This window comes from Somniosus microcephalus, unplaced genomic scaffold (genome assembly GCF_052327205.1).
Source record: "Somniosus microcephalus isolate GS21.2 unplaced genomic scaffold, FLI_Smic_1.0 unresolved_chr2, whole genome shotgun sequence".
NCBI lineage: Eukaryota > Metazoa > Chordata > Chondrichthyes > Squaliformes > Somniosidae > Somniosus > Somniosus microcephalus.
The window spans coordinates 3,591,442-3,619,416 of record NW_028225180.1 but is presented as its reverse complement, the minus strand read 5'-3'; the positions used below and the strand labels follow the sequence as shown (position 1 = coordinate 3,619,416).

General features: G+C 44.0%; 1 protein-coding gene across 1 annotated transcript; it reads right to left on the bottom strand.

Annotated features, from left to right (window-relative positions):
- Window positions 1-72: 72 nt before the first annotated feature.
- On the bottom strand, window positions 73-27,766 carry LOC147092044 (putative G protein-coupled receptor 139). Its single transcript, XM_085976414.1, has 2 exons — window positions 27,155-27,766; window positions 73-974 (listed from the first exon to the last, which is right to left on the bottom strand). Exons 1-2 carry the CDS (start codon window positions 27,375-27,377, stop codon window positions 73-75), a joined length of 1,125 nt encoding a protein of 374 aa, XP_085832540.1. The 5' UTR covers window positions 27,378-27,766.
- Window positions 27,767-27,975: the final 209 nt, after the last annotated feature.

Genomic DNA, 27,975 nt, shown 5'->3' with positions numbered 1-27,975 from the left:
ATCGCATACACGAATACTTTTATTTAAAATCACACCAAGGCAGCTGTCAGGCTGCGAATTATCTGCTTCACATCATCCTTTAATGAATTTTACAATCAGAGTAAAAGGATAATTCCCCATATTCTTCAACTGCTCTCTGAACTTAGTCTGGGTGACGGCATAAATCCCAGTGTTGGTGCAGCAACTCAGCAGCTGCAGCACCAATCCTAATTCCTGTAAGAAAGGAGGAGAATTTGCAGACATATAACTGATAGAACCTATCCGGCTCCATATATAAACCACCATAAACGCTACCCATAACAGGATGAAATTGCCAGAGATAACAAGCAGCAAAATGATGGATTTCCAGCGGCTCTCCATCTCTGGGTCACTGTGACTCTCCCCACTGCTGGGACCCCGGAGTCTCCTACGGGCTCTGCTGGACACTAAAATGTGTCTGACAGTGAGAGCATTGAGCAGCAGAATTAGAACAAATGGGACAGCCGGGGTGAGACTGTAATGAAGGAGCTCGATTGCTGCCCAGGCCCGTGATTTCATAACACCGACTGTTACCTCACAAAACCAAGGCATGTTCCAAAGCCAATACCGATCTGTGAACATAAAATACCAGATGATGTTCTTTGAACCGCTCAACACAGTCACTGTTCCCAGAACCACAGCCGCCGTTTTCTCGGTGCAATATTTTGTTTTCAGCTTCTGGCAACAAATGGCCACAAATCGATCAAAGGTGAAAGTGACGGTGAACCAGACAGAACAGTCTGTGGCTGCATAAAGCAGGACGGCATGTAAATTACACACGGGGATTGACCGCACGAAATAAAAATGTCTGTAATAAACAATCGGAATTTGCCTCAGTATCACGTCGAGGATAACGACCAGTAGATCCGCCGCTGCCATTGCCAGCAGGTAGCGAGTGACACATGTGGAGAGACCACACTTTCCCCGAGACAGGATCACAATCGTCATTAAATTCACTGTGAGCAAGGGAAATAAACAGGAAAATTATACATCAGGCTGGGGGGGAAATAAACAGGGAAATTATACATCAGGCTGGGAGGGGAAGTAAACAGGGAAATTATACATCAGGCTGGGAGGGGAAATAAACAGGGAAATTATACATCAGGCTGGGAGAGGAAATAAACAGGGAAATAATACATCAGGCTGGGAGGGAAAATAAACAGGGAAATTATACATCAGGCTGGGAGGGGAAGTAAACAGGGAAATTATACATCAGGCTGGGGGGGAAATAAACAGGGAAATTATACATCAGGCTGGGAGGGAAATAAACAGTGAAACTATACATCAGGCTGGGAGGGGAAATAAACAGGGAAATTATACATCAGGCTGGGAGGGGAAATAAACAGGGAAATTATACATCAGGCTGGGAGGGGAAATAAACAGGGAAATTATACATCAGGCTGGGAGGGGAAGTAAACAGGGAAATTATACATCAGGCTGGGAGGGGAAGTAAACAGGGAAATTATACATCAGGCTGGGAGGGGAAGTAAACAGGGAAATTATACATCAGGCTGGGAGGGGAAGTAAACGGAAATTATACATCAGGCTGGGAGGGGAAGTAAACAGGGAAATTATACATCAGGCTGGGAGGGGAAATAAACAGGGAAATTATACATTAGGCTGGGAGTGGAATTAAACAGGGAAATTATACATCAGGCTGGGAGGGGAAATAAACAGGGAAATTATACATCAGGCTGGGAGAGGAAATAAACAGGGAAATTATACATTAGGCTGGGAGGGGAAGTAAACAGGGAAATTATACATCAGGCTGGGAGGGGAAATAAACAGGGAAATTATACATCAGGCTGGGAGCAAGAGTAGCAGTTTGAAGGAATTCGGAGAGAAATCTGCAACTCATTAGTGATTTTCACTGATATAATCTCATTCGATTACCAGTGGAGCTGAATACAGGGTTTATTTTAAGAATAATCGGGAAAACATGGAAGAATCAAACAATGAAACGTGTCTAAATACAACAGGAAAGCAACAGATGAATGATAAATGAGAGATTAAATGATAGATCTGCCTTTAGCCCAGCAGACAAAAGCACCGCCCGAGGTACCAGGGATGCAAAGGACCAGAACCTCTCAGGAAGCATTCGTGTCTCGGGATCAATCAGCATTTATCGCAGCGCAATTTGCTTCAGTGCCCTTTATGTTAGAGAGGGGGATATCCCACTTGGAATCCAGCTCCTGGTTAGATAGCCATTATATTTAGGACAGAAAATGAAGGCAACGGCAAAATAAAGAAACTGCAATCTTGGCGTGCATTAATTACAGTATTTACATGTGCAGCTGTAATATGAAAATACTGAGAAAATAAATACATGTGCACTGCAGCTATAAAGATAACTGGGCTGTAAGAATTGTGTTTATGATTGAGCTTTCTACAGTTTTGGCTATATACACAAATTGTAGCTCATTGAAAGGAAGATTATCCATATAACATTGCAAAAAATGGACTCTGAATTAAAATAACTATTTATAATTGACCAGGTAATAGCCCACTAATGCATTTATTAGCATCGTAATATCGCGACTTATCCGACAGGCAACGAGCCGCCGAACGCTTTGTAAAGTATCTGAACACAACTGGAAGAGATATATCCTTGTATCTTTTCACCTATTGGTTTCCAAATTGTGCAGAAAATATTGGTCGAGAAAATAGGAAAGGATTTTCTTATCATCAGTCCTTCAGTTTCAATCAGCGAGGATTTTTTATCCTGCAATACAGCAGGAGGGAATAAAGAATCACTCTGGGTCTCACTGAATCCAGTGAACTGTGACAGACGGGCATGGGCTCCAGTTGTAAATTCAAAACAAAGATTGGAAATAAACGCATTGAAATATGGCTGACTGAACGTTTTTTGAGAATGTAAATAATCCTTGTAATCCTTATCTAACCATCAGAAGCAGTGCCACTAATGCAGAACTGGAGATGGTGGGAAAGGAGACACTGACTGCAACTGAATGATTAGAGGATATGTCAGACATTTAACGATGTGTTTGTGATCTGCAGGATTTGCTCCTGTGACTCTGTGTCAGTAAATATACCGAGCATTAAGTGAAAACTAATGCAAATTACTGCGGATGCTGGAAATCTGAAATAAGAACAAAAAATGTTTTCAATACTCAGCAGGTCAGGCAGAACCTGTAGAGAGAGAGAGTGTTAACGTTTCAGGTCGATGATCTTTCGGCATTAGGTGAAAATCTCCTCAATTAAGACAATATTTTTCTGATCTGTTACACATGTTCAGTGTAGAAAGCAGAACGGATTTCATTAAGGAGAGAGTCTCGTCAAAATATTTTCTTGAGTTGAATATAGAACAATTAAATCTTGTTAACGCTGTATCACCTTCAGATTCAATAGCCGACAGCAGTGTGGATGGGATGGGGAATGGCTTGGAGAGAAATACAGTTAAAGATGATTAAAAAAAATAATAGCTGGATACAGATACTTACCAGGAACACCAACAGCAGCGAGGATGTGCCATTCTTTTTAAACAACAACTCTTGTATTAACAAAGATGCAACAACTTGTAACACAGATTACCATTAATAACAGAGTATTCCACGGTGATTAGCGAGAATAATATTACAGTGTATCATGGTTTCTCTTCTTAAGCCGTCCCTCGGAACCGAGGATGACTTGCTTCCACATTAAAAATGAGTTCGCAGGAGACTGATAAGTCCAATGCGGGACCTACAGACTCTGTCACAGGTGAGGCAGACGGTGGTTGAAGGGGCGGATGGGTGGGGTGCTAGAATTGACGTGTGCTCCTTGCACTGCTTGTGCTTGGCTTCCGCTTGCTCCCGGCGAAGATAGTCGAGTAGTTTGTGGCCATCCCGGATGCCTCTCCTGCACTTTGTGTGGTCTTGGGTCAGGGATTCCCAGATGTCAGTGGGGATGTTGCACGTTTTCAAGGAGGCTTTGAGGGTGTCCTTGAAGCGTTTCCTGAGTCCACCTGGGGCTCTCCTGCCGTGTCGGATCTCCGTGTAGAGCGATTGTTTTGGGAGAATCAAATCGGGCATGAGCACGATGTGACCCGTCCATCGGAGCTGATCGAGCATGGTTAAAGCTTCGCTGCTGGGGATATTGGCCTGAGCGAGCACACTGATTTTGGTGCACCTATCCTGTCAATGGATTTGCAAGATCTTGCGGAGGCAGCGTTGGTGGTAGCTCTCCAGTGCTTTCAGGTGACGGTTGTACATGGTCCATGTCTCTGAGGCATACAGGAGGGCGGGTATCCCTGCAGCTCTGTAGACTATGATTGAGAGAATTAATAACTGGACATAGATACTTACTAGGAACATTAACAGCAGCGAGAAGGGGATAGTAAATATTTTGTATATCCTCCCCTTCTCTTTCAGCATTCCGAAGGACCCGCCCCCGCCGTAATACCCTGGTTCACTCCTTAATCACCCGCAACAGCCCCTCCCATCCCCACAGAACCTTCCCGGGCAAGCGCAGGAGCTGCAACTCCTGCCTTTTTACAATCCCCCTTCCCACTGTCCAGGGCTTCAAATATTCCTTCAAGGTGAAACAGCCATTTAATTTTACTTCTTGCAATTTAGTATACTGTATTCACTGCTCACGATGCGGTCTCCACTCTAATGGGGAAACCAAATGCAGATTGGGTGATCGTTTTGTGGAACACTTCCTTTCAGTTCATAAGCTTAATGCCGAGCGTCTGGTCTCCTGTCACATTAATTCTCTGCTCCCCTTCCACCCTGAGCTATCTGTCCTCGGCTTTTCATAGTGTTGCAATGAAGCTCAACTTAAGCTCAAGAAACAGCACTTCCTCTTTCTTTTAGTCACTGTACAGCCTTGTGGACTCAACGTTGAGTTCTGCAATTTCGGACCATAACTTCGGCCCCTATTTTTTCAGGCGGCAGCGGTTGATGTTACTCCCATCCCCATTTGCAACCTTTAACCACTCCTGCCTTGCACCCTATCACAGACCGACCCTTTTGTTCATTCTGATCCTACCACCTTTCCCTGCCCCTAAAGCTGCTTAAAATCGGTTGCAACTCGAAACCTTTTCAGTTCTGACGAACAGTCACAGACCTGAAACGTTAACTCTTTCTCTCTCCACGGATGCTGCCTGACCTGCTGAGTGTTTTTCACATTTTTTGTTGTTAGTCCAAAGTACTTTTGTTAACTACCACTGTTCCAGAATACATTCCATGGAGACCCTCGAACCCACGACATCCCTTCTGTGAGAGGCTGGTGGTCTTTGTGCTGGAGGCAGCGCGCTGATTGTGTGAGGTCACTCAGTGAAGGGAGCTCCTTATTTAGAGCAGAGGGAAATCCCCGAGTGACATCATTAGACCTCACAGTAACTGGCATTAATTACAGTCATTGAACAAACAGACTCATTGAGCCATTATCACCCCAACACTTCACTTCAACACAATCTAGCTCACACTATTGTACACAGCCTTAAATTAAAAGTGAGTGTATGCATCACATTTCACCCTCCCTCAGTCCAGGAATTTAACTCACAGCCTAGATTAAACTGTTCCTGCCTCAGTCCAGGAATTTCATTCCCATGGCCGAATATATTACACTGCTCCCGCCTCATAACAGGAATTGAATTCCTTTTGCCATCTGGATTATACTGCGCCCTCCTCAGTCCAGGAATTTCATTCCCAGGGCCGCCTGGATTACACTGCTCCCGCCTCAATCCAAAAATGTAATTCCCACGGCCACCCAGATAACACTGCTCCTGCCTCAGTCCAGGAATGTCATTCCCAGGGCAGACTAGATTACACTGCCCCGGCCTCTGCACATGAATTTCATTCCCAGGGTTGCCTAGATAACACTGCGCCCGCCTCAGTCCAGGAATTTCATTTGCATGGCTGCCAAGGTTACATGGTCCCGCCTTAGTCCAGCAAGTTGATTTCCAGGCCATACTATTTGCCTGAACCTAGAACAAGAATAACTAGATGTTTCTAATGATTGACCTCAACCAGCCAATTTTGTAATAGTGATTTACATAGCGGGAGAAAATAATAAAACGAGCAATGGTTTGACACCAAGGAATCAAAGAAAAATGCTTAAAATATTAACCAATGCGATAAGTACCCTGTAACTATGTCAATACTCTATGAAACGCTCTGGAAACATTGCATTCTCGCACAATCATTGTCGCAGAACCAATACTATCAGTTAACATTCCCAAGTCCTCCATCACCATCCCAGTGTATCTCCTGTACCGCCGGAAGGACAGACTCACCAGCGGCGGGGTCACAGGAATATACAGCCAGCGGGGAGAGATAATGCGAGTCCTCAACAATGCCTAAGGACATAATGAATTCTCAAGGTTCCCGGTCAGAAATGAGCAAGGTAACTTCCTGATGATTACCGCCTACCACCGTCATTCAGCTGATGAATCAGCACATCTTCATGCTGAACACCAGTTGATCGGAGCACCGAGAGCAGAAAAGGCACAACCTGTTCTCTCTGGGTGGGGAGGGGGAGAATTCAATATCCATCACCAAGAGTGACTCTGAAGCACCATCATTAACCGAGCCCTGAAGAACAGAGCTGCCAGTCTGGCATTGCGGCAGGAGGACCAACACAGGAAGATATCCTGCATGATCTGGTCCTCACCAATCTAGCTATCGCATATGCATCAGTCCATGACGCTATTGGTAGAACTTACCACTGCACAGTATTTGTGGAGAATAATTCTCGTCTTCACACTGTGGATACCATCCATCGTATCCAGTGCTACTACCATCCTGATCAGTGGGATTGAATTAGACAGATTCAAGCGAACCCACAGTCAACAGATCAGATTATTTCAAAGCTGTCATTTCCTTTCGTCAATGGTAGTGAACAATAAAGCCGTTGCCCCTTAGTCCTGAACATTTCTCCTCTTCACGGATATACCACATTACCTTTTGAATGTTTCTGTTAAGAAAGAAAGTCTTGCATTTATAGAACGCCTTTAACGACCTTGGGATGACCTAAAGCACTTTACAGGCAAATAAGTAACTTTTAAGTGAAGTCAGTGTTGTACTATAGGAAACACGGCAGCCAGTTTGTAGACAGCAAGTTCGCACTAACAGCATTGCAATTACGACCATGTCATCTGTTTTAGTGATGTTTGTTGAGATCAATAATTACCAGAACACTGGGGAGAACTTCGCTGCTCTTCTTCGAATATTGCCATGGGATCTTTTACATCCACCAGAGAGCGAGCAGAGAGAGCCTCGGTTTAACGTCGCATCCTAAAGACGGTCCCTTCGACAGGACAGTGATCTCTCAGGAATGCAACTACAACAGTGCAGCGCTCCCTCAGTAAAGTCCCTCCTCGAATTCAGAGCTCCCACAGTAATGACCATCTAACAGTGCAGCGCTCGTGTTGCACTGCCACTCTGACAGTGCATCGCTCACTCAGTACAGCCCCTCTGACAGTGCAGCGCTCACTCAGTACTGACCATCCGACAGTGCAGCACTCCCATGGTACAGCCCCTACGACAGAGCAGCGCTCCCTCTGCAATGCCTCTCCAACAGTGCATCGCTCGCTCAGTACAGCCCCGCTGACAGTGCCGCGCTCCCTCCGTACTGTCTCTGCAACAATGGAGCTCTCCCTCAGTACCTTTATGCTGGCAGTGTAGCAGTCCTTCAATATTGTCCCCCCGACTGTACAGTGCTCCCTGCCCCTCCAACAGTACAGGGCTCCCTCATTACTGCCGCTCCCACAGTGCAGCAATCCCTCAGTACTGCCCCTCTGACAGTGCATCTCTCCATCAGTACTGTCAATCTGACAGCGCAGCACACCCTCAGTACTGACTCTGCAACTGTAGAGTGCTCCCTCAGTACTGTCACTCCGACAGTACAGTGCTCCCTCAGTACTGGCGCTTCAACAGTGCAGCGCTCCCTCAGTAATACCCATTTGATAGTGCAGCACTTCCTCAGTACAGCCCCTCAGACAGTGCAGCGGTACCTCAGTACTGACCCTCCAACAGTACAGTGATCCATCGGTACTGCCCCTCCGACACTGCAGAGTTCATTCAGTACTGCCCCTCTGACACTGCAGCACTCCTTCAGTACTGCCCCTCCGACAGTGCAGCGATCCCTCAGTATTGCCGCTCAGACAGTGCAGCGCTCCCTCAGGACTGTCCCTCCCACAGTGCAGTGGTCCCTCAGTAATGCCCCTCCGACAGTGCAGCGATCCCTGTATACTGACCCTCAGAATGTTCAGCTCTCACACAGTACTGACCCTCCAGCAGTGCAGCGCTCCCTCAGTACTGTCCCTCCATCAGTGCAGTGCTCCATCAGTGCAGCGCCTCCAACATTGCAGCGCTCCCTCAGTTGCCTCTCCGACAGTGCAGCTCACCCTCAGTACTGCCACTCAGATGGTACAGCGCTCCCTCTATACTGACCCTCGGACAGTGCAGCGCTCTCTGAGAACTGGCCCATCTACAGTGCAGATGTCTCAGTACAGTCCCTCCATAATTGCAGCGAACCCTCAGTAATGTCCCTCCGACAGTGCAGCGCTCCCTCAGTAATGCCGCTTTGACAGTACAGCGATGCCTCAGTACTGAGCCTCCTACCGTGCAGTGGTCCCTCAGTACTCTCCGTCCGACAGTGCAATTGCAATGTCCCTCTGTACTGCCCCTCCGACAGTGCAGCGCTCCATAAGTACTGCACTGGAGTATCATCCTTGATTTTTGAACGCAGGTCCCTGGAGTTGGAGTTGAGCACAGAACCTTCTGACTCAGAGGCGAGTTTGCTACCAACTGAGACTATTGAATCTGCTTCCACCAACATTTCGGAGATTTCATTCCAGATCATTTCACTGCGTGATCAAGGTTCGGCCATTTGGTAATGACAATTCAGCCAGTGGAAATATGTCCCCTTTGTACTGTATCATAAGAAAATAAGAAATAGGAGTAGAAATAGGTCGCTTGGTTGCACGAGCCTGCTCCGCCATTCAATAAGTTCATGGCTGATCTTGGGCTTAAAGGCACTTTCCAGCCCACTCCCCATAACCCTTCACTCCCTTATCTTGCAAAAATGTGTCTATCTCCACTTTAAATGTATTTAATGAACCAGCCTCCGCACCTCTCTGGGGCAGAGAATTCCACTAATTTACGACCCCGAGGGAAGAAATATCTCGTCATCTCAGTTCTAAAAGGGCGACCCTTTATCCTAAAACTGTGCCCCAGAGCTCCAGATTTCCCCACGAGGGGAAACATCCTCTGTGCATCAACGCTGTCGAGCCCCCTCAGTACCTTATATGTTCTGATAAGATCACCTCTCATTCATCTAAATTCCAATGAGTATAGGCCCAGCCAGTTCAACCTTTCCTCATATGTCAACCCCTTCATCGCTGGAATTATCTGAGTGAATCGTCTCTGAACTGCCTCCAATGCAAGTATATCCTTCCTTAAATAAGGAGACAAACACTGTCCGCAATACTCCAGGTGTGGTCTCACCAATACCCTGTAGAATTGTAGCAGGACTTCCCTGCTTTTATACTCGAACCCCCTTGAAATCAAGGTCAACATTCCATTTGCCTTTTTGATCTTTTTGCTGGACCTGCATGCTAACTTTGTATGTTTCATGCACAAGGACCCCCAGGTTCATCTGAGCTGTAGCATTTTGTAATCGCTCTCCATTTAAATAATAGTTTGCTTTTTTATTTTTCCTGCCAAAGTTGATAACCTCGCACTTTCCCACATTATACTCCATCTCGCAGGTTTTTGCCCACTCACCTAACCTGTCTATATCCCTTTGCAGATTGTTTGAGTCCGCTGCACAACTTGCTTTCCCATACATCATTGTGGCATCCGCAAAATTGGCTACATTACACTCGATCCCTTCATCCAAGTCGTTAATGTAGATTGTAAATAGTTGTGGCCCCAACACCGATCCCTGTGGCACCCCAATAGTTACCGTTTACCAACCATAAAATGACCCATTTATTCCGAATCTCTATTATCTGTTAGTTAGCCAATTCTCTATCCATGCTAATATATTACCCCAAACTCCGTGAGCTCTTATCTTATGCAGTAACCTTTTATGTGGCACCTTATCGAATGCCTTCTGGAAATCCAAATACACCACATCCACTGGCTCACCCTTGCCCACCCTGCTTGTTAAATCCTCAAATAAATCCAGCAAATTTGTTAAACATGACTTCCCTTTACTAAACCTTGCTGACTCTGTTTGACTACAGTATGTTTTTCTAATGCCCAGCAACTGCTTCCTTAATGAAGGACTCCATCATTTTCTGGTTAACTGGTCTATAATGTCCTGCTTTCTGTCTCCCTCCTTTCTTAAATACGGGTGTTACATTACGGTTTCCAATCCGCTGGGACCTCTCCAGAGTACAGAAAATGTTCGTATATTGCAGCCAATGCATCCATTAACTCTGCAGCCACTTCTTTTAAGAATCTGGGATGCAGACAATCTGGTCCAGGGGACATGTCGTCTTTTAGCCCCATTATTTTACTGAGTCTCATTTCCTTAGTGATAGTGATTGTCTTTAGTTCCCCTCCCTGTGGCCCTTTATTATCCATTATTGGGATGTTGTTAGTGTCTTCTACAGTGAAGACAGATGCAAAATATTTGTTCCGAATCACTGCCATTTCACCGTTCCCCATTACGAATTCCCCAATCTCATCCTATAAGGGACCAATGTTTACTTTAGCTACCCTCTTCCTTTTTATATACCTGTAGAAGCTCTTACTTCCTGTTTTAATGTTTGTTGTCAGCTTACTCTCTTAATTCATCTTCTCTCCCTTTTTCATTTTTCTAGTCACTCTTTGTTGGTTTTTAAAGAATTGCCAATCCTCTGGTTTCCCACTAATCTTAACAACATTGTATGCCTTCTTTTTCAATTTGATACCATCATTTTTGTTGAGAGTTATGAAATATCTCCTTAAATGTCCGCTACTGCATTTCAACTTCTTACCCTCTAATTTGTGTTTTCTCTCCACTTCAGCCAGTTCTGCCCTCATGCCAATAATTTTGCCATTGTTTACCATCAGGACACTGGTTTGGGATACAACTTTGTCACCCTCCAAATGAATTTGAAATTCAACCATGCTATGTTCACTCTTTCCCAGAGGATCCTTTACATTGAGTTCAATTATTAATTCTGCCTCATTACAGAGTACCAGATCCAAGCTAGCCTGACCCCTGGTTGGTTCCTTTACATACTGTTCCAGGAAAACATCCCACTTGCACTCTATCAACTCCCCCTCCAGGCTAACTTGGCCAATTTGATTTGTACAATCAGTATGGATATTAAAATCATCCATGATTGTTACCATACCTTTTTTACAGGCTTCCATTATTTGTTGATTTATACTCTGTCCAGCAGCATTGCTACTGTTCAGGGACCTGTACATTCCGCCCACCAGAGACTTTTACCCCTTATTATTTTTTTACCTCCACCCAAATCCATTCTACATCTTGATCTTCTGAGCCAATATCACTTCTCACCACTGCACTGATCCCATCTTTTACCAATAAAACCACCCCACCTCCCATTCATTTCTTTCTATCCTTCTAAATGACCATATACCCTTGAATATTCAGTTATCAGCCCTGATTGCCTTGCAACTACTTCTCTGTAGTGGCGATCAGATCATACCAATTTGTATCTTTTTGTGTAATCAACTCATCTATCTTGTTAGGAACCAATATTCAGATATAGAGCTTATAACTTTGTCTTTTTACTATTTTTCCTTGCTTTGGCCTTTTTTCCGTTACACTCATATTTTTAAACATTCTGTCCCTTCCTGCCACACTCTGGTTATTGTTTCCCCCATCTATAACCTGCTCTATTGCATTCTCATTTCTCATTCACTGTTTATTTTCCCACTCACCTGGATCCACCGCCCCCCGCAAATATTTATTTTGAATCCCTGTCTACAGCCCTAGTTATTCGATTTGCCAGGGCTTTAACCCCAGCATGGTTCAGGTGAAGACCATCCAAACGGAACAGCTCCCCCTTATCCCAGTACTGGTGCCAGTGCCCCACAAATCGAAACCCATTTCTCCCACACCAGACTTTGAACCTCTCACTCATATCTCTGATCTTATTTACCTTATGCAAATTCGCTCGTGGCTCAGGTAGTCATCCAGAGATTATTACATTTGTGGTTCTGCTTTTTAATTTAGCCCCTAGCTGCTCATACTCCATCAGCATAACGTCTTTCTTTGTCCTACCTATGTCATTGGTAGCTACGTGGACCATGAGAACTGGTTCTTCCCCCCCCTCATTCCAATTTTCTCTCCAGCCCAGAGGAGTTGTCCTTAACCCTGGCACCGGCCAGGCAACATAGCCTTCGGGACTCACACATTCTCAGCTACAGAGAACAGTATCTATCCCCCTCGCTATACTGTCCCCAATCACTACAACATTTATTTTTGCTCCCCCACTTGAATTGCTCCCTGTACCACGGTGCTGTGGTCAATTTGCTCATCCTCCCTGCAGTCCCTGGCCTCGTCCACATAGGGAGCAAGAATCTCGTACCTTTTGGACAAGGCCCAGTTGCTGTGGCTCCTCCAACATTACCTCCTGTATCCCAATACCTGCCTCGGTTGTAGTCACACCCTCCTGTCCCTGTCCATGGGCCAAATGGGAAGTAAATATTTAGTCAGTGTGACTGCCTCCTGGTGCATAGTGTCCAAGTAACATGCCCCATCCATAATGTGTCACAGTGTCTGAAGCTCGGACTCCAGCTCATCAACTCTGAGCCGATGTTCCTCGAGCCGCCAACATTTATGCAGATGTGGTCGTCTTGGACCTCAATGGTGTCCGCCAGCTCCGACATGCAAAAACAACATCACATTGCATGGTGTCCCATCTCAATTAACTAATTCGTTTTAACATTTGGAACACTTATATCTTTTAATCTACACCATGGCACTTAAATTTAGACGCTCAAGTTTGGAGAAAAGACAAGAAATATAGAAATACTTACCAACCAATCACTTACCTGCTTTCTAGTGACGTCACATTTCTATTAACTTTTACTTATTTACACTTTATTTTTTTATCTCAGCGCCTCCCGATGCTTTTGAACTCTCCCGGGTTTTGGCGCTCTCGCTCTGCTCCCGCTGTGTTGAAATCTCCCGGGATTTGGCGCTCTCACTCTGCTCCCGCTGCTTTTGAACTCTCCCGGGTTTTCCCGCTCTCACTCTGCTCCCGCAGCTTTTGAACTCTCCCGGGTTTTGGCGCTCTCGCTCTGCTCCCGCTGCTATTGCAGTCTCCGGGGATTTGTCGCTCTCACTCTGCTCCCGCTGCTTTTGAACTCTCCCGGGTTTTGGCGCTCTCGCTCTGCTCCCGCTGCTATTGCAGTCTCCGGGGATTTGTCGCTCTCACTCTGCTCCCGCTGCTATTGAACTCTCCCGGGATTTGGCGCTCTCGCTCTGCTCCCGCTGCTATTGCAGTCTCCCGGGTTTTGTCGCTCTCTGCTCCCGCTGCTATTGCAGTCTCCGGGGTTTTGGGCTCTCGCTCTGCTCCCGCTGCTTTTGAACTCTCCCGGGTTTTCCCGCTCTCGCTCTGCTCCCGCAGCTTTTGAACTCTCCCCGGTTTTCCCGCTCTCACTCTGCTCCCGCAGCTTTTGAACTCTCCCGAGTTTTGCCGCGCTCGCTCTGCTCCCGCAGCTTTTGAACTCTCCCGGGTTTTGCCGCGCTCGCTCTGCTCCCGCTGCTATTGAACTCTCCCGGGTTTTGGCGCTCTCGCTCTGCTCCCGCTGCTATTGAACTCTCCCGGGTTTTGGCGCTCTCGCTCTGCTCCCGCTGCTTTTGAACTCTCCCGGGTTTTGGCGCTCTCACTCTGCTCCCGCTGCTTTTGAACTCTCCCGGTTTATCAGAACCCTCAACATTTTGAACACTTCTATTCAATCTCCCACTAACCTCCTCTGCTCTATGGCGAAGAATCACTGCTTCTCCAGTCTCTCCACTTAATTGAAGCCCCTCACCCATGGTATCATTATTGTAAATTCTCTCCACACAAGCAGCAGGCGATGACCAACTCCAGCAAGAGATATTCTAAATTCCAGCATTTGACAGTCAATTGCATTTCCATCACCGAATCCTCTAGCATCAATATCCTAGGGGTCGCCTTTAATCAAAAAATCAACTGGACAAGCCACATAAATGACTATAACAGCACGTCAGATGCTAGGTATTCTGTGGCGTGTAACTCACCTCCTGAATCCTCAAAGCCTTTCCAAAACCTAAAAGGCATAAGTCAAAAGTATTATGAATTACTCTCTGTAGACACCGAGTACATTAGAGTAGTGGTTATTTTACTGGACTAGTATTCAAGAGGCTTGGACTATTAATCCGTGAGACGTGAGTTCAAATCCTACCATGGCAGCTGGGGAATTAAAATTCTGTTAATAAAATAAATTCGGAATTAAAAAGCTGGTATCAGTAATGGAGACCCTGAATCTACCGGATTGTTGGAAAAACCCAACTGGTTCAATGACGTTCTTTGGGGAAGGAGATCGGCCATCCTCACCAGGGCTGCTCATATGTGTGTGACACATAACTGCCCTCTGAAATGGCCCAGCAAGCCACACAGTTGTACCAAAGTCAGACACTGTGAGGGTATCTAAAACTCAAGGACTGCAGCGGTTCAAGAAGGCAGCTTACCACCACCTTCTCACGGACAATTAGGGATAGGCTTGTCTTGCCAGTGATGCTCACAGTCCATGAAAGAATCAATAAATAAAAAACACCGAACCTTTCTCAAAATTAAGGAAAATTAAACATATTAAAACTAAGAGTCTGCAAAATAATCAGGTTCAAAGGGGTTATATTCAGGACAAGATTATAATCTGTGAACGAACTTTAATTGTCTACTAATCTGTAAGGACTAATATGGGTTCCTAGAATTGCCGGTCCGAATACTTCTGTTAAGTACATTCGCTCGAGAGAAAGTTCTAGACCCTTCAGCTATCACAGTTGTTTCTCCTAAATACGCCGGTGTGACTGACTCTGTCTCTTCAAAAATCTATTTAACTGGCCCTGTTTCTTGAAAAAGCAGTTATCAGTGTTTCTGATTCATTAAAATGCCATTATCACGTGTCCTGTCTCTTTAAAAAGCCTGTAAGACTTGTCCTGTCTCTTTCGAAATGCCTCCTTGTTTGGTGCTGGCTCTTTAAAGAGCCCGAGTGACTGGTCCTGCCTCTTCAAAATGTCAGTTTGACAGGTAGTGTCTCTTTACATAACATATCTGACTGGACTTGTCTCTTTATAAAGACATTGTGACCAGTCCTGTATCTATAAAAAAGCCTGTGTGACTGGCCCTGTCTCTTTAAAATGTCTGTTTGACAGGTAGTGTCTCTTAAAAAAACCTAAGTGACTGGACTTGTCTCTTTATAAAGACCTTGTGACCAGTCCGGTATCTGTAAAGAGCCTGTGTGACTAGTACTGTCTATTTAAAAATCCTGTGTGAATGGTCCTGTCTCCTTAAATAGCTTGTGTGACTCGTTCAGTCTCTTTAAATAGCGAATGCGACTGTCCCTGCTTCTTTATGAAGGCGCTGCGACTGGTCCTGCCTCTTTAATAAACATTACGACTGGTTCTGTCGCTTTAAAAAGCCTGTGTGGCTGGTACTGTCTCTTAATAAGCCTATATGACTGGTCCTGTCTCTTTAAGAAGCCCGAGTGACTGGTCCTGTCTTTTAAAGGAGCCTATATGACTGGTTTGTCTTTAACTGGTGTGTCAGATCATTCATTTTCAGATCCTGCTCTCATCTGCCAATACTGCTCAGTATTCCAGAATCATTCTGGAAAGCAAAGATGAATTCCGGCTCCTATTCTCTACTGCTAACCGTCTTCTTAAACCCCTCTCCACAGTCTCCTCCACCCTCACCTCCGATGACAAGTGTAAGGAGCTCATGGACTACTTTGCCTCTATGATTGAGACCATCCGTTCAGCTGCCTCTGCTACTTCCCTTCCTTCCTCTAGCCCACCGGGCCAAACTTGCTCTCAGGTTCCCCCCTACCCTAGCCCTGAACTAAAAACACAAGAAAATAAGAAATGGGAGCAGGAGGAGGCCCTATCGTCATATCCCTTGATGCCTTTACTTGTCATAAATCTATCGACTTTTGTTTTCAATATTCCAAATGATTGAGCATCCACAGCCCTCTGGGGTAGAGAATTCCAAAGATTGATCACCCACTGTGTGAAGAAATTTCTTCTCATCTCTGTCCTGAATGTCCTACCTTTTATCTCGAAGCTCTGGCTCCTTGTTCTAGAATCCCCAGCAAAGGCAAACGTTCTCCAAGCATCCAGCCTATCAAGCCCCGTAATAATTTTGTATGCTTCAATGAGATCCCCTCTCATTCTTCTGAATTCAAGTGAATACAGACATAGTTTACTCAATCTCATCTCATACAACTGTCCTCCCACGCCAGGAAACAATCTCGTGAACCTTCATTGCACACCCTCTATGACAAGTATATCCTTCCTTAGGTATGGAGAACAAAATTGTACACAGTACTCCAGGTATGGTCTCATCAAGGCCCTGTATAATTGGAGTAAGACTTCTTTACTCCTGTACTCAAATGCTCTTGTAATGAAGGCCAGCATACCATGTGCCTTCCTAATGGCTTGCTGCACCTGCACATTCACTTTCAGTGACTCATGTACAAGGACACACAGGTCACTTTGAGCATCTGCTTTCCCCAATCTTTCACCATTTAGGAAATACTCTGCATTTCTGTTTTTTCTACCAATGTGGATAATTCACACTTATTAAGTTTGTATTCCATCTGCTATGTCCTCGGCCACTCTCTGAACCTGTCGAGATCCCCTTGAAGACTCTTCCTACGCTCTGCACAACTGACAATGTCACCCAGCTTTGTATCATCAGCAAATTTGGAAATGATACATTTAGTCCCCTCATGCAAATCATTTTTATAGATTGTGAATAGCTGGGGCCCAAGACCAGATCCGTGCGGTAACTGACTAGTCACTGCCTGCCACCCTGAAAAAGAGCCATTTACCCTCACTCTTTGTTTCCTGTCTGTTAACCAATTCTCAATACATGCTAGTTTATTACCCAGCCAATTCCAACTCAAATCTTTCTCCAGTTTCTCTCTGATCTCCGCTCTTGACCGCTCCGCACTCTTCTTGTCCAGGAGACCAACTTCCAACTTCCTCCTCCCTCTACCCTATTCCTAGCAAACTGCTGACCACCCTACTTCTTTTTCAGGCTCCCATGTTAGCTGACGTTGTTAACGGTTCTCTCTGCTCGGGTACTGTCCCCCTCTCATTCAAAACTGCCATCAGCAAACCTCTCCTCCGCATAGAAACCTTGACCTCACTGGCTTGCAATCTAATGCCACATCTTGAAATTCCCTTTCCTCTCTAAATTAATTGAATGTGTCCAAATCCGTGCCTATCTTTCCCGCAATTCCTTGTTTGAATCACTGCAATCAGGCTTCAGCCCTTGCCTCAGTGCCACTGGTGAAACCCTCATCCACGTCTTTGTTAACTCTAGACTTGAATATTACAATGCACTCCGGGCTGACCTCCCATATTCTATCCTATGGAAACTTGAGATCTTCCAAAACTCGGCTGCACCTATCCTAAATCAACCAAGTTCCGTTCGCCCATCACCCATGCTCTCGCTGAACTACATTGGCTCCTGGTTAAGCAGTGCCTCGATATAACATTTCTGACCCTTGTTTTAAAATCACTCGATGGACTCGCCCCTACCTATCTCTGTGATCTCCTTCATCCCGATCCCCCTCGAGGTATCTATGCTTCACTAATTCTGCCCTCTTGAGCATTCCTGGTGATAACCACTCAATCATTTGTGGCTGTGCCTTCTGTTGCCTAAACGCTGACATCTGGAATTCCCTGCCTAAGACTCTCCGGCTCGTTACCTCTCTTTCCCCCTTAAAGATGCAGTTTGAAATCTACCTCTTTGACCAAGCTTTTGGTCACCTGCCCTAATTTCTCCTTATGTGGTTCGGTGTCTATGTGTTTGTCCCATAATACTCCTGTGCAGTGCCTTGGGACGTTTTACTACGTTGAAGGCGCTATGTAAATACACGTTGTTGCTGTTGTTATTGTTGTTAAAGAAGACCAGATGGGTTTTTACTACAATCCATTAGTTTCATGGTGTCCGTTACTTAGACTAGCTTTTTGATCCAGATGTCTTTAATTAATTGAGCTTAATTTCCCCAGCTGTTGAGATTAGAACTCAGGGTCATTCGTCCGGGCATCTGGTTTACTAGTCCAGCAACATAATCACTGTGCTACCATACCCATCAAATATATCGCCGTTCCTTCATCGTCACTGTGTCAAAAGCCTGAAATTCTTCCGTAAGTGCATTGTGGGAGCACCTTCACCTCACAGACAGCAGCACATCAAGATGAGGGCCCACCATTTTATCTTGGGTAACTAGAGATGGGCAAATAATACCACCCTTGACAGCGGCACCCATATCCTGAGAGCAAGTACATATAAATAATACAATGGGAATAAAGTCAATGATTTTGTAATTCATTGCTTGAAACCAGGTGCGACCTATGATCAATTCTATGGTTTTATGTTTGATACTGCTAACGCTTTCCCAATTTCCCTATGCATTCCAAAGTTTTTTGATAAAGTACCACATAATACCAAAATTGAAGCTCATGGGATTAAAGGGGCTGTGGCAACAGGGCTCGGAGATTGGCTAAGAGACAGAGAGTAGTTGTAAACGGTTGTTTTTCAGACTGGAGGGAAGTATACAGTGGTCGTTCCAGGAGTCGGTATTGGCACCATTGCTCTTTTCCTGTATATCAATGCCATGGAGTTGGGTATACAGCACATAATTTCAAAGGTTGCAGATAATAGAAATCTCCGAAATGTTAAGTAACAGTGAGAAGGGTAGAAACAGACTTCAGGAGCACATAGACAGATTGGTGAAATGGGCTGTTACATGGCAGAAACAATTTAACACAGAGAAGTGTGAAGTGATACATTTTTTTAGGAACTACGAGCAGAGGCAATATAAACTAAACGGTACAATTTTAAAGTGGCTGCACGATCAGACAGAGCAAGGGAACATTACACAATTTATTGAAGGTGGCAGGACAAGTTGCGACAACTGCTAATAAAGCATACAGAGTACTTGGCTTTACAAACAGAGACACAGAGTAACAAAATTCAGGTAGAAATGCTAACCTTTTCTAAATCAGTGGTTAGACCCCAGCTGGAGGATTGTGTCCAATTCTGGGCACCACACTTTGCCAAGCATGTCAAGGATTAGAGATGGTGTAGGGATTTAAAAGGATTGTACCAGGGATCTGGGACTTCAGTTGCGTGGAGAGGCTGGAGAAGCTGGGATTGATTTTTTTAGAGCAGCAAATCTAAAGGAATTATAGAATTATAGAATCATAGAATCATAGAAATGTACAGCACAGAAGGAGGCTGGTCACAAAGGAGCCATCCAGACTGATCCCACTTTCCAGCTCTTGGTCCGTAGCATTGCAGGTTTTGGCAATTCACGTGAACATCCCAGTACCTTTTAATGTGATGATGGTTTCTGCCTCTACCAACCTTTCAGGCAGTGAGGTTCAAACTCCCGCCACCCACTCGGTAAAAGGAATTCACAACTCCCCTCGATTCATTCTACCAATTACGTTAAATCTATGCCCCTCGTTATTGACCACTCTTCTGATGGAAAAAGGTGCTTCCCATCAACTCCATCCAAGCCCCTCATAATTTTATGCACATTAATTAAATCTTGCCTCAGCCCTCTCTGCTCCAAATGAAGCAACCCCAGCGTGTCCAATATTTCCTCATAGCCAATATTCTCCAGTCCTGGCAACTTCCTCGTAAATCTCCTTTGTACCCTCTCGAGTGCAATGACATCTTCCTGTAAAGTGACGAGAGCTTTACACAGTATTCTAGCTGTGGCCTACATAGTGTTTTATACAGTTCTAGTATAATCTCTCTGCTGTTACATTCTATGCCTCAGCTAATAAAGGAGATTATCCAGTATATCTTCTTAAACACCTTATTTAACTGGCCTGCTACCTTCAGGGATCTGCGGACATGCACTTCAAGGTACCTCTGTTCCTCTACATTTCACAGTATCCTATCATTTGTTGTGTATTCCCTTTATTTGTTAGCCCTGCCTACTTCCTCGGATTGAATTCATTCTGCCAATTTTCTGCCACCTTACCACTCCATTGTTATCTTCCTGCAGTCTAGATTTTTCTTCCTCACTTCAGCCACACGGCCAATTTTTGTATCATCTGCAAACATTTTAATCATGCCCCCTATATTGAGGTCTAAGTCATTGATATTTCCACAAAAAACAAGTCACCTGGTACTACACCCTGCACAATCCCACTGGAAACAGCCTTCCAGTCACAAAAACACCCATCGATCATTACGCTTTGCTCCCAGTCACTGAGCCAATTTTGGATCCAAGTTGCACTTTCCCTTGGAGCCCTTGGGGTTTTACCTTTTTGACCAACCTGTTACTTGGAATTTTGTCAAACGACTAGCTAATAGCTATGTGGACTACAATAAATGCACTATCCTCATCGACCCTCCTCGTTACCTCCTCATAACATTCAATCAAGTCACTCAGACACAACCTTCTCTTGCCTCTCTTAACACCTCGGATTCATTTCATCTGGGCCGGGCAATTTATCTGCTTTCAAAGATACAAAACCTCTTAATACTTCTTCTCTCTCTATGCTAAGCTCATGTAATATTTCACACACTCCCTCTTTAAATACAATGTCTGCATTGAGGGGGTGACTAGGTGTGTGGATGAGGGTAACGCAGTTGATGTGGTATACATGGATTTCAGTAAGGCCTTCGATAAAGTCCCGCACAGGAGACTGGTCAAGAAGGTAAGAGCCCATGGAATCCAGGGTGCCTTGGCACATTGGATACAAAACTGGCTTAGTGGCAGAAGGCAGAGGGTGATGGTCGAAGGTTGTATTTGTGACTGGAAGCCTGTGGCCAGTGGGGTACCACAGGGATCGGTGCTGGGTCCCTTGCTGTTTGTGGTCTACATTAATGACTTGGATATTAATGTAAAGGGTATGATCAGTAAGTTCGCGGATGATACAAAAATTGGTAGGGTGGTAAATAGCGAGGAGGGTAGCCTCAGTCTGCAGGACGATATAGATGGGTTGGTCAGATGGGCGGAACAGTGGCAAATGGAATTTAACCCGGAAAAGTGCGAGGTGATGCACTTTGGGGGGACTAACAAGGCAAAGGAATACACAATGAATGGAAAGACCCTAGGCAAGACGGAGGGTCAGAGGGATCTGGGTGTGCAAGTACACAGATCCCTGAAGGCGGCGGAACAGGTGGATAAGGTGGTAAAAAAGGCATATGGGATACTTGCCTTCATTAGCCAAGGCATTGAATATAAGAGCAAGGAGGTTATGATGGAGCTGTATAAAACACTGGTTAGGCCACAGCTGGAATACTGTGTGCAGTTCTGGTCGCCACACTACAGGAAGGATGTGATCGCGTTAGAGAGGGTGCAGAGGAGGTTCACCAGGATGTTACCAGGGCTGGAGCGCTTCAGCTATGAAGAGAGACTGGGCAGATTGGGTTTGTTTTCCTTGGAGCAGAGGAGGCTGAGGGGGGACATGATTGAGGTGTACAAAATTATGAGGGGCATAGATAGGATGGATGCTGAGGAACTTTTTCCCTTAGTAGAGGGGTCAATAACTAGGGGGCATAGATTCAAGGTAAAGGGCGGGAGGTTTAGAGGGGATTTGAGGAAGAACCTTTTCACCCAGAGGGTGGTTGGAGTCTGGAACTCACTGCCTGAAAGGGTTGTGGAGGCAGAAACCCTCACAACATTTAAGAAGCATTTGGATGTGCACTTGAAATGCCACAGCATACAAGGCTACGGGCCAAATGCTGGAATATGGGATTAGATTAGACAGGGCTTGATGGCCGGTGCGGACACGATGGGCCGAAGGGCCTCTATCCGTGCTGTATTACTCTATGACTCTATGACTCTCTATTATTGCTCTTTTCTGTGATGCCAGATGCAAAGTATTCCTTTAGAACCATACCCATGTCTTATGCCTCCACACACAGGTTACCTTTTTTTGTCTCTAATAGGCCCTACACTTTCCTTAGTGATCCTCTTGCTCTTTCTCTATTTATTAAATATATTTGGGTTTTCCTTGATTTAACATGTTAATATTTTTTTCATTCACTCCATTTCTTTTACTTGAGACATGGCTAACGGAAAATAAGGACTGGGAATTAAACATTGCTGGTTTTGACATATTTAGAAAAGATAGAAAGAGTTAAAAATGGGAGTTGGAGTAGCTGTACTTATTCGGGATAACATAATGGCATTAGACAAAAGTGATGCAGGTATCAGCAAGACAGAAATATAAATAACGTGGATATAGATGAAAAATTATGAAGAATCAATCACACTAATAGGGGTCGTCAACATACCACCTAATATTGGAAGAGAGGTGGAGGAAGAAATATGAAGACAACTTAGGTAAATTTGTAAATAACACAGAATAATAATCAAGGGGGCTTTCAAATACCCAGATATTAATTGATCAACTGAGGCAGGTAAAGGGAATAAGGGAATGGAGTTACAACAATGTGTACAAGACACCTTTCTAACCAATATGTAAAAATCCCAACAAGGGAGGATTCACTATTGGATCTAGTAATGGGGAATTAAACAGAGCAGATAAGAGTAGTAAAATTAGGGGAACATCTAGGCAATAGTGACTATAATATAATACTCTTTAAGATAATAAATGAGAAGGATATAAGTATGTCAAAGACAAGGGTAATAGATTGGAGAACAGCTGATTTGAGGGGCTGAGAATAGCACTTGGGAAAATAAAATAGACAACATTGGAGAACAACGATGTAGAACAGCAGTGGTAAACATTAAATACAGTGTTCAATAGTGCCAAGGAAAAATATATTCTGCTAATAAACAAGAACAAGCTAAACATTAATGAATCACCGTGGATGAAGAAAGGCGTAAGGGAAAAATTGAGCATAAGGAAAGCGGCATACATTAAGACCATTGTCAGCAGGGGAGAGTGATAAGGGAGAATATGAAGCTTTTAGCAGAGGACTCACAAAAACAAGTTGGAAGGCAAACTGGAACTAAAAAATTAAATTATCAAGGAACATAAAACAAAATATTGAAATAATTTACAGGCATCTCATTAAAAAAGCAAAGTCGCAATAGTAATAGAGCCAGTAAGTGATAGGGAGGGTAATGCCACAAGCAGCAATAGAGAGTTGGCAGAGATATTACATAATTCCTTTGCTTCAATATTTACAAGGGAAATAGAAGAGGTGGATATGATATTGGATGATGAGATTAGTAACGAGTTAACTGCATTTAATATAAAATGAAGAGATATATTAAATAAACTTATCAAAATAAAAGAGGATAAAACCTCTGGTGTGGGCGGATTACATCCACGTGTTTAAGAGAATCTTGCGAAGAGAGAGCAGAGGCATCACTACACATATTTAATCATTCGTTCGCAAAAGTTCTAGTGCCAGAGGACGAGTGATTAGCTAACGTAATACTTATATATAAGATGGGAGCTAGAACATGTCCACGGAACTATAGACCAATCAGATTAATATCGGTGGTTGGAAAAATATTGGAATCCCTTCTAAATGATAACATTAAAAAAAATCTAGCAATGAGAAACATAAGAATGAATAGTCAGCATGGATTTCAAAAGGGATAGTCTTGCTTGACAAAACTAATGGTATTTATTGAAGAGGTAACAGAGAGAGTAGACAATCAAAATGCAGTAGATGGAATCTATCTAGATTTTCAAAAGGCTTTCGAAAATGGATAACACATAATAGTCTAATCAATAAGTTCAGGGAATGCAGAGTCGGGGACAAGTAGCACAATGGATAGCTAGCTGGCATCAACACAGAAAGCAAAAAGTAGGGGTAAAGGGTAGTTATTCAGGGTGGCATAACGTGGGTAGTCGTGTTCTACAAGGATCAGTGCTGCTACCACTGCTGTTCACAATTTATAATTAATGAATTAGACTTTGGAATGTAGAACACAATTTCTACATTTGTGGACGACACTAAATTGGAGGGGATGGCCAATACTGAGGATGACTGCAACAAATTACAAGAACACGTTAAAAATCTTGCAGACTGGGCATATAATTAGCAAATGAAATTCAACACACATAAATGTGAGGTATCATATTTTGGTAAGACAAATAGGAAAGTCACATATTACTTGGAAAATAAGAATCAACAATGGGGTAGAGGAATAAAGGGATCTAGAAGTACAAATACACAAATCATTGAAATGTATTTGCACAATTTAACATGAACTTAGAAAAAACAAACCAAACAATAGGGTTTATTTCTAGAAAGATAAAATTGTAAAGTAGTGAAGTTAAGCTAAACTTGTATCGAACATTGGTGTGGACTTGGTTAGGCCACACTTGGATTATTGTGTGCAATTCTGGTCGCCATATTAGAAAAATGGATATAAAGGCACTGGAGAGGGGGCAGCGAAGAATTACAAAGAAGAAACCTGATTGCGAGGGAACACCTACCAGGAAAGGATGAAGTGTCTGGGACTATTTTCTCTTGAAAAGAGAAGGCTGAGTGGTAAACTAAGAGAGTTCTTTAAAATCATGAAAGGTGTTGATAGATTAGACACAGAGAGAGTGATTTCACTTCTGGGGGAGAGCAAACTTGAGGTCAACAATATGAGATAGTCTCCAAAAAATCAAATAGGGAATTCAGAATAAACGTCTTTACCCAGAGTGTGGTGAGAATGTGGAACTCACTACCACAGGGAGTGGTTGAAGCGAATAGTATCGATGCATTTAAGGGGCGGTTAGATAAGCATATGAGGGAGAAGGGAATACAGGGTTCTGCTGATAGAGTTAGATGAGGAAAGACGGGAGGAGTCTCGAGTTGCTATGTAATACTTTTTACCCCCTGCAATTCCTATACTGCTCTGGACATTCTGTAGTTGTGAGCTCTCAGTATCTGAGAAAAGCTTCCCTTATTTCCCTTATACTCCCCTGGAAGCTTCTTCACATTCAGTGGGCTCTAGTTTGTTGAGTCCCATTCTTTTTGCCAGCTGTGGCTCAGTTGGTCGCACACCCACCTCTGAGTCAGAATTTTGTGGGTTTAAGACCCACTCCAGGGAGCTGAGCTCATAAAGCTAGGTTAACACACCAGTGCAGTGCTGAGGGAGTGCTTCAAAGTCGTAGGTGCCGTCTTTTGAAAGAGACGTTAAACTGAGGACCCGTCTGCTCTCTCAGGTGGATGTAAAAGACCCCGTGGCACCATTTCGAAGAAGAGCATGGGATTTATCCCCGGTGTCCTGGCTATTATTTGTCCCTCAATCAACACAACAAAACACATTATCTGGCCATTATCACATTGCTGTTTGTGGGATGTTGCTGTGTGCAAATTGGTTGCTGCAGTTCCCACATTACAACAGTGGCTATTCTTCAAATGTACTTCATTGGCTGTAAAGCGCTTTGAGAAGTCCACTGGTCTTGAAAGGCGCTATATAAATGAAAGTTTTTCCTTTACTTTTTTCTTTGTGGGAACATATTTGCTCTGAACCATCTCTATCTCACCCTGGAAAGAGCCCATTGCTCTGACACTGATTTAACTCCAGGTGAATGTTTCCAGTACACTTTTGCTGAATCACATCTCAGCTTATTAAAATGGGCATTTCCCAAATTGAAAGATTTTACACGTTGTTTATCTGTATCATTTTTCATAAAGAGAGATTTAATATAGATTTCAAAACTTTGAATGAATTTGATCGAGTGCATTTGTCATTTTCTTTCCACTGACAGACAGGTGGGTAACCAGAGGACACAGAGTTAAGGTAATAGGCAAAAGAACCAGAGGAGAGATGAGGAGAATGTTCTTTTTGCACTGAGTTGTGGTGATCTGGAATGAACTGTTTGAGAACGTGGTGGAAGTCGAGTCAATAGTAACTTTCGAAAGGGAATGGGATAATTAGTGGAAGGGGAATTTTTTACAGGGCTCTGGCTGAAGAGTAGGAATAATGAGACTGCTTTTTCAAAGAGACACCACGGACACGATGGGCTGAATGATCTCCTTCTGTGCTGTACCATTTCATGATTCCATGAGCATGAAACAGAGAGAGAGCAGAGGGAGAGAGAGAGATAGAGAGAAAGAAAGATAGAGACAGAAAGACTGGGAGGGGAACAGCAGGGAATACATTAAATTAAAAAGAGGAATTGGATAAATACTTGAAGGGTAGCAATCAGAAGGACTATGGGAAAAGAATTGGGAAATGCGACTGATTGGAGTGGTGAGGCCATGGTGGGATTTGACTTTAATGAGGAGAATATTAAGATCGAGGCTTTTCCCACTCGGAAGCAAATGTTGGTCAGCGAGCAAATGGGTGATGGGTGAATAGGACATGATGCGAGTTCGGTTTTGGGCAGCAGAGTTTAGGATTAGCTCTAGTTTATGGTGGTCAGCCAGTAGATTATTGGAATAGTCGAGTCAGGTTTATGCAGTGGAAGGGCTGAGGAGAGACGGACACGGTCGATATTATGGAGGTGATTTTAGGCAGGACTGCTGAATCAGAGGATACGAGGTAGGTACTCAGCTCAGGATCACAGAAAACGCCCTGGTTGCAAACAGTCTGGGACATCCTGACACGTTGGGCAGGGAGGGGGATTGAATTGGTAGATTAAATAAATGGAGTTTGTGACGAGGACCGAAGACACTGGTTTTGGTGTTTCCAAGATTTAATTGACAAACACAGTAATACAGTGAGACGTGGTGTAACAGATGTAATTGCTGGATGTAGAGACTTAGCAGGAACAACAATAGCAGCAAATATGAGAGAGTAACATACGAGAATAGTGATAAAGTATGCAAAGGTTTGCCGTGTTAATAGCTGGATACAGAGACTTACCCATGTTACGACAGTGGCTCAACTTCAAAAAGTACTTAATTGGCTGTAAAGCACTTTGAGACATATGGTGGTCTTGGAAGGCGCCACAAAAATGCGTTTTACCAGGAATAACAACTGCAGCAATGTAGGGGTTTGTAAAAAATAAGAACAGTAATGCTGTTAAACACGGTTTATAGACTTAATAGCAATATGGAGAGCCTTACCAGGAACACCAACAACTGCAAGGAGGGGATAGTAAATGGATTGAATCGTCTGAAGTGCATAAATGATCCGACTTTGTAATGATAGCAAACCATAATATTCAGAAAGTGCATCAAACGCCCAGGAAAAACTCCTGCCCATTGTTGTAAGATTCCAATCTACTGTTTTCAGATTCTGATCCATTGTTGTAACATTCCAATCTTCTGTTCTCAGATTCCAATCCATTGTGTAACATTCCAATCTAATGTTCTCAGATTCTAACTCACTCTATGTAGAGCAGCGCGTTGATCCCTGTCAGTGCCAGAGGCAATGCTGTCACTGATACTATGGGATAACACATTGAAAGGTGTCCCTTATTAATAGAAGAGGGAAACCCTGCACTGATGCAATTAGGGTCCATGAAGACTGACATTAATTACAGTCACTGAACAAACAGTTTCAGTTAACCCGTGGAGACTGACATTAATTACAGTCACTGAACAAACAGCATCAGTTAACCCTTTCAATCCAGCACGTTTTCAACCATAGTAAAATAGAACTTGTTCGTGGTCCGGATGGGATTAATGATAGTTGCTGAGGGAAGGAATGGTGGAAATAGCGCAGGATCTAGCCAGAATCATTCATTGCTCCTTGGATATGGGTGTGGTGCCAGAGGATTGTAGGTTTGCAAATGGTCCACTAAGACTAAAAAAAGGAGAGAGGGATAAACAATGTAACTACAGGCCAGTCAGGGTAACGTCGGTGGTGGGGAAATTTCTAGAGGCCATATTCCTGGAGAAAAGTATCTGTCACTTGGAAAGTGACATGAATTAATAAATGACAA